The sequence below is a fragment of the Bufo gargarizans genome, chromosome 6, assembly GCF_014858855.1.
Source record: "Bufo gargarizans isolate SCDJY-AF-19 chromosome 6, ASM1485885v1, whole genome shotgun sequence".
NCBI lineage: Eukaryota > Metazoa > Chordata > Amphibia > Anura > Bufonidae > Bufo > Bufo gargarizans.
This window is the reverse complement of record NC_058085.1, coordinates 116446105-116464491: the sequence shown is the minus strand read 5'-3', so window position 1 is coordinate 116464491 and position 18387 is coordinate 116446105. Positions and strand designations below refer to the sequence as shown.

General features: G+C 40.4%; 1 protein-coding gene across 1 annotated transcript in view; it reads left to right on the top strand.

Annotated features, from left to right (window-relative positions):
* SRCIN1 (SRC kinase signaling inhibitor 1) overlaps positions 1-13187 on the top strand; it is a 341128-nt gene extending 327941 nt beyond the window's left edge. Inside the window, exons 18-19 of the mRNA XM_044298102.1 lie at positions 9209-9352; positions 13056-13187. Of these exons, the coding sequence (XP_044154037.1) occupies positions 9209-9352; positions 13056-13187 (276 nt within the window). The remainder of the gene's footprint in view (positions 1-9208; positions 9353-13055) is intronic.
* The last annotated feature ends 5200 nt before the right edge of the window (positions 13188-18387 follow it).

Sequence of the window (18387 nt, the reverse complement as noted above, 5' to 3'; positions counted from 1 at the left end):
GTTGTGGAATTTTTTCAGAATTTTTTTAAACGGAAAATTGGGAAGACTTTGATTATCTCACCATCTACAGTACATAATATCAAAAGATTCAGAGAATCTGGAGAAATCCATGTCTGCAAGGGACAAGGCACATCCCATATTGACTGTCGCCGATGGTCAATATTGGATGCCTGTAAACAGGCATGATTCTGTACCGGAAATTCCTGCACGGGCTCAGCAACACTTGCAGAAATCATTGTCTATGCACACAGTTGCAAGTTAAAGCTGTATCATGCAAAGAAACCAATTCAAGACGAACCAGAAACATTGCCATCTTCTCTGGGCCAAAGCATATTTATGGACTGAGGCATAATTGAAAACTATCCTGTCGTCAGATGAATCAAAATTTGAAATTCTATTTGGCAACCACTTACTACTTACTCCACTGCGGACTCAAGAGGTGAGGGACCATCCAGCTTGTTATCAGCGCACATTTCAAAGCCTGCATCTCTAATGGTATGGGGCTTGCATTAGTGATGTAGACATTTTACACCACTTACTTTCCTGAACAGTATATAGAGGTTTTAGAACAACATATGCTCCATCCAGACGTCTGTTTCAGGGAAGTCCTTAATTAGCATATTCCAGCAAGACAATGCTAAACCGCAAAATATTTTGCACATAAAACAAGACAAGACAAGAATGGGACAACATTCATTTCCCAAAACTCCAGCAATTGGTCTCCTCACTTCCCAGATGTTTATAGACTGTTGTTCAGTGAAGAGGGGATGCTACACAGTGGTAGACATGGCCCTGCCCCAGCTTTTTTTTCCCGCTGCCTGCTGGTTCTAAATGAGTAAATTTTTTTCATGAAATGGTAAAATGTCTCACGTGATCTATTGTGAATAAAATATGCAAATTTAACAAAAGTAAAAGAAGGGGACAGTGAGGATTTAAATGACCTGAGTTTTTTTTTATAACATTAACTGTGTTTTAATGAATAATTAGGGACTAGTGAAACACAAGCTGCTTGTGCAAAATCACTTTAATATGATACATAATAAATATATGATCTATATTAAGACTTAATCAATGACATCAGTACAATACATTCTATATAATCTTATTATATTTTCCTGCTAATTTTCCTTTTGGTCATAGTGTATATCAGCATTGTGTATAATACAATAGATAAATACATGTATGAAGTGCTGTATTGAAAACGTTGTGCTTTCTCCTTCGTGATTATTTTATTTCTCTTCTGACATTACTTTATCAGTTTGGATTGACCACTTGCATTGTATTCAAGGAAAGCCTGCCCATGTGGAGTAATAACAGTTGCATTGTGAATGAGTCATTTTAGACTTTTTTTATGAATTCTACACTTAGATATTGCATCTCATATAATGCAAATAAGTGGTCGGTATTTCTTATAAGTGCTGCTCTGAAAATTAACAACTTCATTTATGGTACAACAGATTTTATGAACCTTTATTCAGTAAGAGAAGAGCCCTTATATGTTGTTTGCACTGTGATGTCTGTAATTGAGCACACAGGTTTGGTATTTGGTTTCTTTCTCCCATCCTATTGTATTTTGACTTCCCAGGTGTTTCAAAGAAGTTCTGGGTCCCTCTTTGCCCCTCAGTTCCATTCTGAGCACTCAACGGCATCCCATTCGGTGCCACGTCCAGCACAACTGTGGTCCAATGAGGCCACCATAGAACATGAAGGATGGAAGGTAACAGCCTGTGTTCTGGGCACCTTGGCCCGGTGTGCTGTGCACTTCTCACCGTCTAATCCTTCACTTTATCTTCTCTTTGTGTCTTTTAACCAACTAATGCCTCACTCCCTCTCGCACTCACACCACTGACAGCGCCAAATTAGCCTACTAATGCAAGTCGAGCAGCCTGGCACTCTGGCACTCATCTGCACCTCTTCAGAGCAGGCACGGGGAATCACATGTTAACTGCATGTCTATAGCTCCTCATGGCAGCTTGCATATCTGATAACATCAGGCATGAACAAATCATTGCAAAGTTAAATCAGTATCTGCTCTGCTATATATATTTCTTTCATTTTTAAGAGAAAAGGGGACATTTATTAAAATTGGTGCTAAAGAAAACTGGCTCAGCTGCCCATTGCAACCAGTCAGGTTCCATGTTTCATTTTTCAGAACTCTTTAGAAAATAAAAGGGTCAATCCAATTGGTTGCCATGAGCAATCAAGTCATTTTCCTTAGCACCAGTTTTGATAAATTCCCCCATAGTGTTAAACCATTGGACAGTGTATGCAAGTGTCACTGTATTGTTAATGCGTTAATGCTGGAGAACCATGGTCTACTGTTACACTCGCAGATCGGGCTGCATAGCAAAGTTCCCATAGCAAATATGGGCCCATGTATAAAGACATGGTCACACTGCAGACAATATAAAGCAATATAGCACTGATCAGGTTCAGTCAAAGACTCAACAAAAATTGAATCCAATGACACGTGGTCAACATATTCTCTCATTGTAGCTATTTGCTTTCCCAGTCCACGTGATCTGGCTCTCATGAAGACGTCTTACACCATACAGAGCATGCTGCATGGACATCTTTGACGCCTCTCTCCAGCAGCACATCTGTCCCCGCAACATTAAAGTGTCAAATATATCTACCAATAGCAATGAAAAGCATCCTGCACCCATAAAAAGAGCCTGTCAGCTGCCCCCTTAGAAAGACCTGCTGTGTTCCTCCATAGACAGTGTGTGCCACAGAGTCCCCTCATACATGATATGCCAAAAAGTGTAACACACCAAAGACCTTCTTCCAGTTATTACCTCCAAGGCTCCAATTGTTTGAGACTACTTTGATGTAGATTGAATTAGAATATATATGTATACTGTAGTATATTGCATAGGGGAAGCCACTCTTTATTTTTATTTTCAGTCGTTGACCCATTCAGACTGGTGTCCCTGTGCTATAAATGATCATTATAGTATCAAAGAGATACCAAGAGCACTTTACTGTGCTTGTGCCGTGATATAAATGAATAAAGGTTATTTATGACCTATCAAAGAGTGGTTGTGTCACTAATGGGGCTTTATGCCCTTGTAGTAATCAATTTCAGTATTCTGAGTTATTCACTTTTCTAGGCCTTTGTCCTCCACTATATACCCTAGCACTGTAAATGAACGTGTGGGATCTTTATACTTCATTGTGCTATAGCCATAGCACTTTATACTCATTTTTATGTTCTCCAAGTTTTTGGAAAGCTGAGTATTGCAAAATATACCATGAGGGTAAAGGTGTCAGAATGCAGCAGTCTCCTCAGTATTGTAAGTATGTAGATAAGCGATGGTTAATACAACATTGTACTTCGTGAAAAGGATACATAGTATTTAGCATTGCATACAAAGTACATCCAGAGTGATTCCTCTACTGCCATGTTCCCTTCTTCAGTCATTTCTCTTGCAATCAATCCTCTACCACTTGCTTGATCTTTGTAAACTAACGAAGAACATGACAGACTCTTATGCAACTCCTTATGCAGCTTTCCTGACTTTTCCTCCATTCCCCATTGGACCTTATTCTTCTTTGGCATACATCTTGTTTCTTCTCCTTGTCTACTTGTTCAACGGTGGACAGCAAAACTCTACACCTTTCTGTAAGTCTTGAGACAATACAAGGATCTGCCACAAGGTTTTTACTGGCTCTTCATTTCTTCTGACTACAGAAAGATCTTCCTTCTTCTATCTTGCTTTGTGAAGCTACATTTATCTCCCTGTCCTTTCCACTTCGTCGGTTCTGTCAAGCAATAGGCAGTCTTCTTTTATGCACCTAATAAGAATGATGAGACCCAACCTGATGAGTGCTGAATGTTCTCATCATGTCCTGCTAGGCTGGAAATTCTTTTCCCAAAGATGACAGCTTAGAGGTTCCATCAGTAGAGTCCAGAGAGTCACTGTCTCCATATATCCAGGTAAGTGTCTGAACTGGAAGTCCTTCAAATGATGATCATTTTAAATAGCAAAATATATATTTTTTTGTCTGCAAATCAGTCTGTATTATAGACATAATTTGAGTAATTTTATATTAACAACAAGTAACAAATAAACCCTGTTCTTGATACATGCTTGTTCCTAAACATACAAGCTTGAAGTAAATCATCCTATGGGATGCCTGTAATTTTACAAAATTGGCATGGCTTGGCCTATAGAGTTGATATCCTATAGCAGAAGCATCCTTTGATAGATCTACAATGTTCCTAAACTTTCCCTAGCCTGTTCTTTAGGTGCTCTATAGCTGAAACGGATGTATCCTTGATCAGTCTACAACCTTTAGTATCTTCTTAGAATCCTCTTAGACATAGTCAACTTTCAGTGATGTTTGGGAACCATATTTAACTAAGAGATGGTGGATAGGCATGGCAAACAGAGAAACAAGAAAACCTGAATTTGCAAATATTTGCATATGAATGTTAAAGTGTTGAACTTTGGTACTATCACATTGGCAACCTCAGGAAACTTCAGGTTATTAGTTGTTATCTATGTTATTGATACTGTGGTTTAGAAAGTAGGTATTATACCACCTAAATTGGTCCTGGTTGGGGCTAAGGATATATCTGAATAGTGGCTCTATATAGTAGCCAGTGCATGTAGGCATAACTCCATTCTCCTATTGATAGCCACACAACTGGGGGTCACAAACCACATATGGCCCCCATGAGCCACTGGTTGGGGACCACTGCCATATTGCCAACAGGACATGTCAGCTGCTATGTTTATTTCTTGATGAGTATTTAATTATGTATTCATAATCTACATTTCTCTGTCTTTCCTATAGGAATTATGTTACCCGTCTGTGGACAATAGGAAATTCTCCCTTCCGCAGATTATTTTGACAGAGTGGACTTCCAATCCACCATCCCCTCCTGATGAAAATTCTAAGTTTACCTATAAAGTTAATTATGGCAATTCTGAAAATCTTGTTACAAGTGATGTCTTGGTGGAAAAAGTGACAGATTGGTCGTTCTTGGCTGTATCTAAAGACAACTCTGTTGTTGAAGACCTGGATAAGTCTGCAGAAGGATATGTGAAAGTTCAGGATAACTGTGTAAAACACAATGTCATCTCTCAGACCAATCTTACAAATGAAGAAGAGTCCAGCACAAACACAAACCATGGTATTGTAGGCTTTATGATAAGAAATAATAGAATAGTCTCTTTGTCTACAGAGGAGAAGAATACTTTGTTAGAAGAGGAACACTTCTGTGAAGAGTTAATAAGTGGCAGTTCTGTAGAAATATCCACAGATAATGCAAGTGCCCAACCAAAAAACAATCCTGTTCCGGTGGTATTTGATGAAGCACAAGATCCAAAGGATGTGAAGGCCAGCAAATTTGGGTTGAAAGAACACGGAGAACAGATAAACCAAATGGGAGTTGTCAGAGATAGTACAGAGCAGAGATCTTCACCTAATGACTATGATATGCAGATAGAAATGGGCAGATGTGACATGCATTTTAACATACCAGAGCCAAAATTTCCTGTGCCAAAGCCCAGGCATTTACAAGCAAAAGCACCAAAGGCTCAAACAGTCAAGATCCCAGATGTTTCTCAACAGAACATGGAAGTGTCTCATATTCAGCCAGATGGAAATTCCAGACTTAGAGTTATTGATGTTGGAAAAATGTTCACTGCTACCAATGAAAGCAGTCCTTCCCATGTTGATGAGGACAATGTGACTGGCAATCAAGAGGATTGGAAGAGCATGGACATTTGCAAAAACACCTACAAACGACTGGATAGTCTGGAGGAGAGCATTCGAGAACTTGAGCTAACAATTAATGCAATTGGTGTCTGTTCATCTACCATAGATGTCCCACAGGAGCATCACCTCCATGCTGAGATGGACTCAAAGCAAGAACAAGAGAGGTTATCTAGTCACCTGAACGGGGGAGCCACTAACGTAAAATCTCTGGAAGGAATGGACAGCCCTTTCCCTCATAAAACGAAACCACCTTTACTACCAAAGCCTCAGCTCTCAAAGGTGTTGCTTTAGCTTCTTCATTTTCTTAACAAGTCTGCCCTGACATTTTCAACTACACAAACAGATTTGTGCCTGTCTTTTTATAATGATGTGCATAATGTAATTTATAGCATGTTTGTCCTTTTTCTATAAACTGCAATATATAACTTTAAGCTCCCCATACACTTACTATATAGCTGTTGGACAGAGGCATAGGGAAATAAACCTCTGCCAGACACCTCTTGAAGTCACTTATCTTCTGGGTGAACAAAGGGTTAGGCATTTTGAAGTCTGACATCACACAATATTCTTTCCACAAACATCTGTAGTTAGGGGAAGGTCAGAACACCTTCATGGATATTAAATTGTTGGCAGTTTTGGGTTCAGTCAACATATATCTAATGTACAGTATATGACCACATTTACTTGTTTAGACAGTAGATAAGAATGTTGTTTTTTCTTTAAAAGTATACTGAATGAAAAATATTAATATGCAATGAATAGGGTATTTCCAATGTAAACATGCAAGAATATTGTTAGTTTTTTATAAGGTGTATTCCCATCCGCAGGATATGACATAAAAGTACAATAGATGTGGTCCCACCTTTGGGACTAGCATCTGCCTCAAGAATGGGCCTCGTTGGGCAGCTGCAATGTATGGAGTGGTGGCCACGAATACACGGATCTCTCTATTCACATCTGTGGGAGTTCAGCGGAGCAACTGCACTCGGCTGTTCTTTGAACTCTTATAGAAGTTTGACGAGAGAACCGGGTATGGGGTGAGAAAAGCAAAAAATGACACTGGAGAGCAGCAGTTTTAAAATTGATATAGTTAGAAAAAATCTGAAGTAATGCTCACCATTATTTTAATTGATGGGAAAACTCCTTTAAATGGATGACTTTCTTATGTTGCATCCTCAGGACAACACACTCTCTTTATAAAGCAGACTGATATGCATTACAGTGAAAGTTCTTTGAGACGACCAACCACAATTCCCTTTTAAAAATTATCTCCTATTGGGGTGGACTTCTTTGAGAAGGTGGCTAGTAGTATATGATAGAACTAAAATCTAATGTAAATCTGAGTACTCAATCTAACAGGGAGTACTCAGAAATCCGAGTTCCATTTAGCATACATGTCTCAAAAATGTAGGACTTTGTAATCAAATTTAATGTTTACCATTATTTTGTAACATAGCCTAAGGAGGGGAAAGTTGATGCTCCACACACCCTGCTCCAAATTGCCTGCTTCCCTTCATACAGTTATAGCGTTAAAGGGTTACTGTGTTTTCAAAAAACTTTTGATATGTCATAGAGACATATCAAAAGTTATTATCAGTGGGGTGTTAGAGTGCTGATACCCCACACCAATCACTAGAACAAGGAGAGAGAAGCACTCACATAGCACACTGTCTCACTCACTGCAGAGGGTGGAATTGAGATGGGCCCATGGACATTCTATTGAGCTTGTCTTCTGCTGCGGCGAGTGAAAGCGAGATATGAGAGCATTTCTCTCTCCTCGTTAGGGTGGCCAGACGTCCGGCTTTAGGCCAGACAGTCCAGTTTTCTGGCACCCTGTCCTCCATCTGGAGCAGGGCCTGGACAAACGCAGGGGTGTCTTCCTTTTCTGTGGGTCCACGCTGCAGCCACAAAGTGACTGACTGAGGCTTTCTCTCACCCCAGTCAGTCACTAGAGCAGGCTGACATGTCAATCTGTGAGGATGAAAGAAGCACTTTGGGTATTCCAAACTTTTTTTTTCTTTTGCTGGGCACCATTACTTGGAGAGGGGGATGTGGCTTAGTGGGCTTCGGTCATGGGCTAGAATTTCCCCCTTTCTGGGGTGAAGCAAGTGGCCACCTCCTCGTTCTGGGGTTCGGTGTGGGTCTCAACACTCAAATCCCCACCAATAAAAAGTTTTGGTACGTCTCTGTGACATATCACACGTTTTTTTAAAACTCTGTGCCCTTTTTAGTATAACATTTCTGAGGCTGCTAGTAAATGCTTCATGTACACGACCATATTTTTCATCCATTTTCTATCTGCATTCTTTGCGGCTTGCAGGCTTACCGATTCATTTCTATGGGGCCATACACACATCGGTGGCTTATACGGATCTGTGTGGCCATTCCGCAAATTATAGAACATATTCTATTCTTGTGCTTATTGTGGGTGAAGATAGCCTTTTCTATTGATTGAAGTTATAAAAAATACAGAATGCACATGGAAGGTATCCGTATTTTGCAGATCCGTTATTTCCAGACTGAAATATGGACACGGCCATGTGCATGAAGTCTTAGGGGACTTAGTGCCTATATAGTAGGTATATACAGCTACTATTAAACTTAATGGGAGCTGTAAAAATCTATGCATTGGGCTTCCACTAGTGACAGCTATATGTATATACCAGGACTCTGGAAACAGAAGACGCACCACTCACTTACCGTGGGCCCCATAGCAGTTATTTGGTCTGTCTGTGTGGCACCACATTGCCTTAAAAGCGGAAACTCCAAGGTAAAGCCTATGTAACTCGAACTCCCCCATGTGTTCATTTTAAATTTGTCATATGCTTTGCACTGGTCTACAAAGTCGATAAATTTGTTGATGCCCAGAGAATTTGATTTAGGTTAATTTTAGGCCTCATTCCATCAATGGCTTGTTACATTTTGACCCGATGGGCTATCATGCACAATACCAATTTGTCTTCATTCCTGAATGTGTTCACTTGGGAAGAAGTTTGGCGAGTGTTCACTCACTGAGAAAGACTTTCACAGGTGTGACCCCATTGTTCAGTACATCACATCTCTCTGTGACATGCTTGTCCTGTAGGAAGTAGATAAGTAACAGGAAACTGTAGAGTTCCTCCCTGATCTTGTCAGTGTGCTATGAATGAGGCCTTCACACCTGCATCTGCTGGCACTATCAGTGTCCTGACATAGCTTTTGAAGCACGGACTGAGATGGCAAAGTGTCACGCACGGAGCAGTGCAACAAAACAAAAAAGTCATGGACATGTTTTGCATGCGATATGGTGCAGCCATTTTATTCAGGTTGTTATAGAACTCAACATAGACAAATGGTAAATTTTTGAATTGGGCACTCATGGGTCATGAAGCATTTTGTAAAGGGTTCTTTTATGTCATCAAATGACATTGGATCTTTCTAGGTTCACACTATGAGAGGCTGCTTCTCTGTGTTGACATTTTTGCCTTTTTATTTTCAGAGTGGGGGTATGTCAATTCCACCAATGAAGATGGTAAATCCAGTAGGTTCACGGCTAAAGAGCATTCAGCAAAGCGGTGGAGACAAGAGCAACAAACACTCCAAACAAAGGATGGAATACATGAGGATCCAGGGCCACCAGCAGGTAGTTTATCTCTAGAGAAGATGTGAGCACAAGGTTAGCACACACTGGCTCCCCTCTCATGTCTCATCCCAATCCTGCATCAGTCTGTGTGTTAAACCTTGTCACCAGGGCCATCCTGAGATCAGCACCATCTGTGTAATGTAAAGAAAGCTGTTGAGTTTTTGGCATCCTCTCACCCTGTCTGCCCCTTGGTAACACCTACCTGAGGGCTGAGCTCTAGAGCTATAACCTTACTTGACTATTAGACCTGTTTGGACCAGACACTTTTTGGCAATTTTGCACACTTGGTAGTTTAATGACATTAAATGTATCTATTGGGCTACCAAAATAATTTTTGCTCCATTCTTTTTTCCTTTAGGTTTTTATTTTGAAATCCCCATAATTATTTTCCCTTTTTTCCCCTTTTATTCAAGATAAACTGTACAAAAAGTAGGAAATACTCATTTATTTTTACATTTGTAGATGGACCCGAAAATAAAGTATCAAATGTTTTGGTCATTTAGGTAAACAAGGTGGCTACAGTGACTGTTTAGTTTTTTTTTGCGGGTTGGCACTGTTTATTCCCTTTTTTTTTTAATTGTATATGTTTTTTATACTTATGTTGGCATTTGATGTGTCCCCCAAGAGGTTATCCACACTTTATTTCTATCTTTTTTTTTTTTTTCCATTTGGAGACCCTTGTCTCTGGCAGAGCCTGTCTGGATTTTCTAAGACCTAGCAGCTCTGCCACTTTGGAGGCAGCCATCCAGCAGAGTTAGCATTGCTGCCTCCTCTGTACTCCTCCTCTGTACATTACTTAGTGCTCGTTAGACTTCACAAGAGAAGACATGGAAGAAATGGTTATAAACTGCTTCTACTAAGAGTCTATGGCTGTCTCTAAGAGCTAGGGGCCCAAACTGCTTCTGCTAGATCTCAGGAGCTTTAAAGCAGAGATGTCAAAAGATGCTTCTGCAGACTCAGGACCTGCATTGCCTACCATCAAAACATGGTGGGCAGTCATTATGGGGTTAAGCAGTTAGGCTAGGACTACACGGCAACACGTGTTGCAGCCAGGATTGCAGAGTAGAGGTGATACCACAGAAATGAATGGAATCGCAAAAAATTCAACAGTGTTGGATTTTCTGCTACTCATGTTGCAATCCCTTTCACTTCTGTGGCATCACCACTACTCTGCGATCCTGGCTGCAATTGCTGTCACGTGTCGCCCTAGCCTTATTCACTACAGGATTCAAGGGTGTAAATTAAAAGGAGTCTGTCACCATGAAAATGCAAAATAGTCTGCAGGCAGCATATTATAGAGCAGGAGGAGCTGAGCAGAGTGATATATAGTTTTATGGGAAAAGATTCAGTAAAACGTATTATTTATTCATTTAAGTTCCTGCTCATTCTGAGCTTTGAAGTCCAGGAGGTGGTCCTATCAGTGACTGACAGATGTCTGTGTATACACACTCATAGAGGGCAGGCTGTCAATCACTGATAGGACCGCCTCCTTGACTTCAAAACCCAGAATGAGAAGGAATTCAAATGAATGAAATAGAAGTTATACTGAATTGTTTCCCAAAAACTTTATATCAATCTGCTCAGCTCCTCCTGCCCTGCAGCTCAGATTCCACGTTCAACGTGATGAGTTCCCTTTAAGAAAATAAGAGTAACAAACTATTGCTGGTATTCCCTATGATATAACAATGCTGATGCTTAGACCGTTGCAGTGTGCCATTCCTGGTACTCCCCCTTGTAGTGTATGAAAAAATTGACACCTGGGTGTCCCTACATACTCTGCCACTGTGAGTACTGATTGGATGTGTTCAATGTCTTTTTTTGAGACTTGCCCCATTGAAAATGGAATTCACCCAGTTGTTAATTTATTATTCATTTCTAGGATAAAGAATAAAGCAACAGAATCAGAATTTTTAGTTCGTGGAGGATACAGCTTTTTATCAGAAAAAATAGATCGGGTCTGCTTTTTACAGACAAATGAGACATTCATTTTTTTATCATAATTTTAGGAACCAACAAACTCATGAAATAAAGAGACGTAAACTATTTTAATGTGTCCAGTTAAAGGCATAGTGGTTCAGGCCACACAATGGCTGCCTGCACTGTGTACCTTACCAAGTCTCACATTTTCTATATACGGTTTATTTCTTGTATGACTACCTGTGTTGTGTTTGTATTATTTCTGTTATTCCGTCTACCATTTAGGCTACTTTCACACTCGCATTTTGGGCGGATCCATTTGTATTATCTGTAACATAGCCAAGACGGATCCGTCATGAACTCCATTGAAAGTCAATGGAGGACGGATCAGTTTTCTATTGTGCCAGATTGTGTCAGATCCATCCCCATTGACTTACATTGAGTGCCAGGACAGATCAGTTTGGCTCAGTTTCATCAAGCGGACAGTAAAATGCTGCAGGCAGCGTTTTGGTGTTCGCCTCCAAAGCGGAATGGAGACGGAACGGAGGCAAACTGATGCATTCTGAGCGGATCCTTTTCCATTCAGAATGCATTGTGAGAGCCCTGAACGGATATCACAAACGGAAACCAAAACGTGAGTGTGAAAGTAGCCTTAGTTATGTTTCCTGCCGCCTGTTTGCCTTTACCTACTCAAATGGCCACATAACTTATGGGAGGCCATGTTTGATTTCTTATAATTTTGTTTTATTTTACTTTTTCATGTAATAGTAACATGACTAAACTTCCTTGTATTTCATTGCCATGGCCTACCATAGGTTTACCTGTGCCCTTCCAGTCCCAAAAACCAGGCTGTGTTCTTCAAGCTCCATTTCCTCTCTTTTCCATCAGTGCCCTGCTAGACTGTCTTTTACCATTTTGTCCATAGCCCCACTGCACTTTTTCTTCTCCAAAGGCAAATCCATTTCTTATACTACAAAATATCTTTCAACAATATTTCTGATAGATTTCCATAGGCTCCTATACCATCACAGTGTTGTTTCATAAGTTTTATTTCTATTCAGAGCATTTTACCCACTTTTATTATTATAAAGTGATGGCATTAGATCCTTTGGGTCAGACCTTTGGGGCCCCATTATTTCTGAGAATAAAGGGGACACCCTGCTGGTATAGCACTGATCTGTACAAGGAACTGCAGCACTGCATACTGGTATATAAATGGTCCAGCTGGGTGTCGAGAAGTGCTGCCGTGAAAGGACAACTTAGAAGTGGACTCAGGTTCTCAGGATCATAGGGAGTCCCAAAGGTCAGACCCCCACTGATAGGTTTATCCCTTCCAATGGGGCTGTCTCATCTTGACAACTGGTTATTAAATTAAATACAGCCATGCAATCAGCCAACTGCTGCAGGTCCAGCTTCTGTAATGACCAGCGATCAGCTATCATTATTTTAGGAGGCCATCATACACATCTATTATACTGCATGTGACCCATTCAAAGTAATGGCTGACCATGTGATAATGTGGTAATTCATGTCTCTCCTCTGGTTCATAGACGATGGTCCCCAGTAGGCGTCCTAGTTTTATGATATTGATATGTCCTAGGAGAGCATACGCAAGAGGATTGTCTTAATAAGACAATACACTTATTGTCCCTTCATGCTACTGTCACCAATCACCTTTCTTTTTCTTACTTCCTTCCATTCATTGACTTCAGAATCCAGATGTCTCTTGTGCATATTGGTTGAAATGTCCTAATTTCCTCAGTCTACTTCTCACTCTCCTTTCCAGGCAGCTAGATCATCTAAAGAGGCTGGTAGTATGAATGAGAATAACCCTGGATCGGATAAAAATGCACCTTCTCGAACCTCTATCCCCGTACTGACTTCCTTTGGTTCAAGGAACTCCTCTATTTCCTTCTAAATCATCTACTTTGCAAGTTTTTCTTTCAACTGTGCTCTTTTCATCTAAAATTCCCCTTCATGCTCCTTGAAGTGTGGACTATTAAGTCGGCCAATTTCTTCTTGCTGAGAGTCTTCTCACCAGTTTTTCTTCCTCTGCGTTTTATCAGCTTTGAAAAACATGACACGGCAAAGGGCTGAAAACGCGGAGAGATGTGTGAGACGTGATGTACAACAGTCGACGCATTCCACGGTGCCTCTCACCTCCCAGGGCGTGACTGTTACGACACCTGCAGCTGCTCATCTTTCCAAATGATGTAGATAGGAATCTTCGGAAGCCAGGACTTTACCGGACAGTATCTCGGGGTCCCGAGCATTGTATGTTGCTTTGTTTTGTTTTCATTTTTTTTTCAATGCTTAATTTATATGTTGTTCCTGTAGTTTCTGTGGAAGTCTAGAGCTGTCAGGATTATCTTTTTTTTTTTTTGTGTATTGCGTTGCCAGCAATAAGCAAAGACCCCAACCTCCCCACTCCCCCAAGAGAGCAGATTGTATTTTTGGGTGTTTGTACTGCACCCACAATTTCACAGTAGTCCAGAAAAAGAAAGGTAAGTCCATGTTCTGTGCCACGCCTTGGTTAATCGTTGCAAGCACAGACTGAAAGGAAGTGGTGGCCTCCGTGTCGCCAGGTGTGTGGTATTACATGATCACTCACACAAGAGTGTGAGATGCCAAGACTGGTGACACCAACACTGTTATCTTTGTTTAGCAATATCTATTCTCTGACCAGTCGTGAGCAGGAGCAGAAGGTGGACTTCAGGGCACAATGTAGAGACGTTCCTGGAGATTTCATAGTCAATAGGATGTCGAAAGGAGTCAAAAACCAACCTATGGGATTGTTATAGGCATTCCATATGGGTTGTAGGGTTTTAATTGTAGGACATTCCTGTGTAACATTGTGTAATATAAGCACAGACATTGATAACACTATATGTGAAGTGTGTGTGTGTGTGTGTTGGTGATTTGTCCGTCTAAAAAGAAAGTGTGTTTTATGGACAGAGGAGAGACCTGAAGAGCAAGGCACACAATTTCATTTGCTTTTGTCTATTCTCGCACTGTGCGCTTAGCTTCTCGTTTTTGTAAACTCTCAATTTTTTTTGTACAGAGGTCGAGTTTATATAAAGATAATGAACACCCTATACAGTCACATCTCAGTAACGAACTAGCTCTTTCCATTCGCTGAAAGCGACCTACCCTTTTTTTAATTGTATTACGAATAAACCTATAAATATATATATATATACATATTCTATATAAAAATAGATGCTGAATAGAAGTATATATCACAATTTTAAATCTTTCCTTTTATGGTGCGAGAGGGGTTGATTGAACAGGGTACTTCCATATGGGGAGGGGTTGGAAATTTTAATTCCAGAGATTTATTCCAGACCTATACCGCCTAAAGCAGGGGTTAAGGTCTGTACAGGGTTTCCATACCCGATTTATGGTGCTAAAGATGTCCAATATACTTTTCTGATCAAATTCCTGGGCATCTCTTGCAGTGAAAGCATCTATTAGGGATTGTTATGTAATTTATACAGCATGTTCTGCCCTAAATACCCTGTTTTTAATGCAGTAGAGCAGTAGCACTTTCCAAAGAAATTCTATCAATCTACAAAAACATTAAATTAATAATATAGATGTATTTATTTTTTGGATGTTCCTTATTAGCATCTTAAAAAAAATGTATTAAAAAATATTCCAGGATTATGGCATAAAATACAGATTATTGTTTTATCATCACTTCTGTAGGAAAGTGCACAAATGCAGCAGCATACATAGAAGAGAGGTGCCCCAAAGCAACGTGTGAAATGGGCAACCTATGATGGTGCTGGGTTTCACCACCAAGGACAGAAGAATCTAGTGTTTGTTTCCTTTCCACAACCCTTAGGTCAGTTCCCCAACCCTTGTTGGTTAGCACTACAGCTCCTCTAAGGTCTTGCACAGGTTCTCACCACCTAGCAGCAAAAAGCATGGGACCTTCGTGGGCTTGGCTCCTACTCTCCAACGACCTCATAGAAAACCATAGTTTGCCCCTATGGTTTGTATACCTTTGCAAAGACATTCAAGACATGCTTATATAGTGGTATCCAGCCTGCGGCTGTGAGAGCATGCCTACAGCTGGAGAGCCATCACTTGTTTAATGTGTCATCTGGGAATAATAGCAGTGTATGGTCATATAACCATTCAACATATTCCCCTTCAAAATTCATCACTTTAGGGGTTGTTCACATGGCAGGTTTTACAGCGTAATTTTGGCGCGCTTTTCAATGAGAGCACTGAGGATTGTGGAGTGGTAGCTTAAAGCTGCGGCTGTGCCGAGAAGGGACATGTCCCTTCTTGGGGCGGCAGCTATGATCCTCAGCGCGGCTTCCCTTTGAGATGTGTGGGAGACAGAGAGACCGGTTTTAGGCGGAATTTGTCCTCGCCAAAATTCTGCTGTGAAACCCACCGTGTGAACGTCCCTTTACTAGTATTTTCAGATAGCTTTCCTTAGTGTAATATATTCCATTCTAATTCTGTGCATCAGCCAAGCTCTACCACCTACCTCCCGAAAATAATAAAAGCTGCAGACATTATATATAATAAAGAAGTAGATCTTCATTTCTGACTATTCCCAGTAGTAGAGGAACAATTGATAGATGCCTTCATTATGTTACCATTCAGTCTCCAATTTATAACAGAGTATATTAGAGAACTGGAGCCCTTAATGTGTTGGGATATATGAGATATATTTCTACAATCTAGATGCACTTGTCTCCAGTACATATACAGTATTTCCCTCAAAATGTTATAAGAAATACATCTATTTAGTTTACAGTGTTTCCTGCAGCTTTACCATGTTTGAGTAAAATGGGGGAGATTTATCTAAACTGGTGTAAAGATAAACTGGCTTAGTGGCCCATAGCAACCAATCAGATTCCACCTTACATTTTCCAAAGGAGCTCTGAAACATGAACGGTGGAATCTGATTGGTTGCTATGGGCCAGTTTTCCTTTACAGTAGTTTTGATAAATCTCCCCTACTAGGTTTATATTATAATCACCTAATACACACATATATATATATATATATATATATAATCCCCTTAGTGACCACTAATATGCCTTTTTACTGACGTAAACAAAGGGGGTTTTAGCTAAACAACTGGCTTTAATCAATCATTACATGTACCCAAAATGGTGCATTCATTACATGTACCCAAAACTATAACTTGCCCTGCAAAAAATAAGACCTCATACAAGTACATTGATGAAAATAACTAAAAAGTTATAGATCTTGAAATGCGATTTTTAAAAAAGGTGTGTGGTCACTAAGGGGTTAAAAGCTTTTGCCTTCCACTAAATGGAATGAGTAATTTAATATAAGTCCCCGATAAGGGCAGTGCCTCAGTCATGTCACCTAAACCAAGAACGGCTGCCTCCTCTATGGACGCCAAATGAAGTCCTCTCACCATGTATGAAATTCTCTAGAACTGGGTTCCCCAACTCCAGCCCTCAGGGCCCACTTGCCGGTCAGGATTTAGGAGTATCCCACAGAATAAACACCTGTGGTAAGACCTGATGCACTGACACTAATTATATCACCTGCTGAATACTAAGGAAATCCTGAAAACATGACAGGCAGGTGTGCCCTGAGGACCGGAGTTGAGGAGCACTGCCCTAGAACATGCAGATTAATTGTACAAATTGATGTCCAGAGCAAACTAATCCTTCTCTGTGCTCTTCTGCCCAGTGTGAATACTTACGCAAGCTTATTCATTCTACATGTCTGAACCCCCTCCCAATATATACAATATTGTTTGAACATTATAAAAAAAACAGGCAGCTTTAAAATATGTATTAGGGCTCATGCACACGAACATATTTTCTTTCCGTGTCCGTTCCATTTCTTTTGCGGACTGTTTGCGGGACCATTCACTTCAATGCGTCCGCAAAAAAAGACGGAAGTTACTCCGTGTGCATTCCGTTTCCGTATGTCCATATTTCCGTTCCGCAAAAAAATAGAACATGTCCTATTATTGTCTGCATTACGGACAAGGATAGTACAGTTCTTTGAAGGGCCAGCTGTTCCGTTCTGCAAAATACTGAATGCACACGAATGTCATCCGTATTTTTACCGGATCCGTTTTTTGCGGACCGCAAAATACATATGATACGATCGTGTGCATGAGCCCTTAGAAAGTATTTTCCATATTGGTGGAGAATTGGAGAATCCACCTGTTGGGTTCAAAATTGCTGCAGCTTTAACATCTGACTACAGGTTAACGGTATTATTTATATGTAAAGGAAAGCTGTAGAGATCAGTGGTTTTCCTGCTCATGAGGCCTCAATGCACACGACCGTTTTTTTGGGTCTGCATCCGAGCCGCAGTTTTTGACCTATTCACTTCAATGGGGCCGCAAAAGAGCAAAAGATGTCTGCATACGTTGCTCCGTTCTGAGGCCCCGCAAAAAAAATATAGCATGTCCTTTCTTGTCCGTTTTGCGGACAAGAATAGGCATGTCTACAAGCAGTCCGCAAAAACCAGCACGGTCGTGTGCATGAGGCCTAATAGTAATACAATGACAGATGACTTGTCACCAATGTTCTCAAAAAATCCCATGGACATCAGCATCTCCCTCAGTGGTTCCTTTTATTCCATCAATCCAAACATATGCAAAAAAAAAAGTGACGCTTCGGCTACATCATAGCCTTTGTCAAGTATGATGTAGCTGAAATGTCACTTTTTTTGTATATTTTTTGATTAATAAAAATAACTATTGAGTGGTGCTGAGGTCCATGGAATTTTTTTAGTTTACTGAATGTGGATCCATCGGCGGGACAGCATGTTGAATTATTGATGGGTAATCATAAGGGACATTGTTGTAGCAATGGAATATAGCAATGTCAGTGTCACAGATACATTGTTTCACTATTGACTAAATCATTTAAAAGATACTACAAACACTTAGCCTCATGGTAATGGTAGGAGGTCAGCATACAGGAGTCACCACTATGTGAAAAAGGCTCTTATTTATGTTCATAGTTTAACCAATATAAAAGTTTATGTTGTCAAAGGATTTTTCCAGGAAGAATTTAGAAGAAATAATAGAGAAGCCTTCACATCCACTTATCCCCTTCTGCTGCCGTTCCAAGGTTGCAGCTCAGATCTGTGCCACC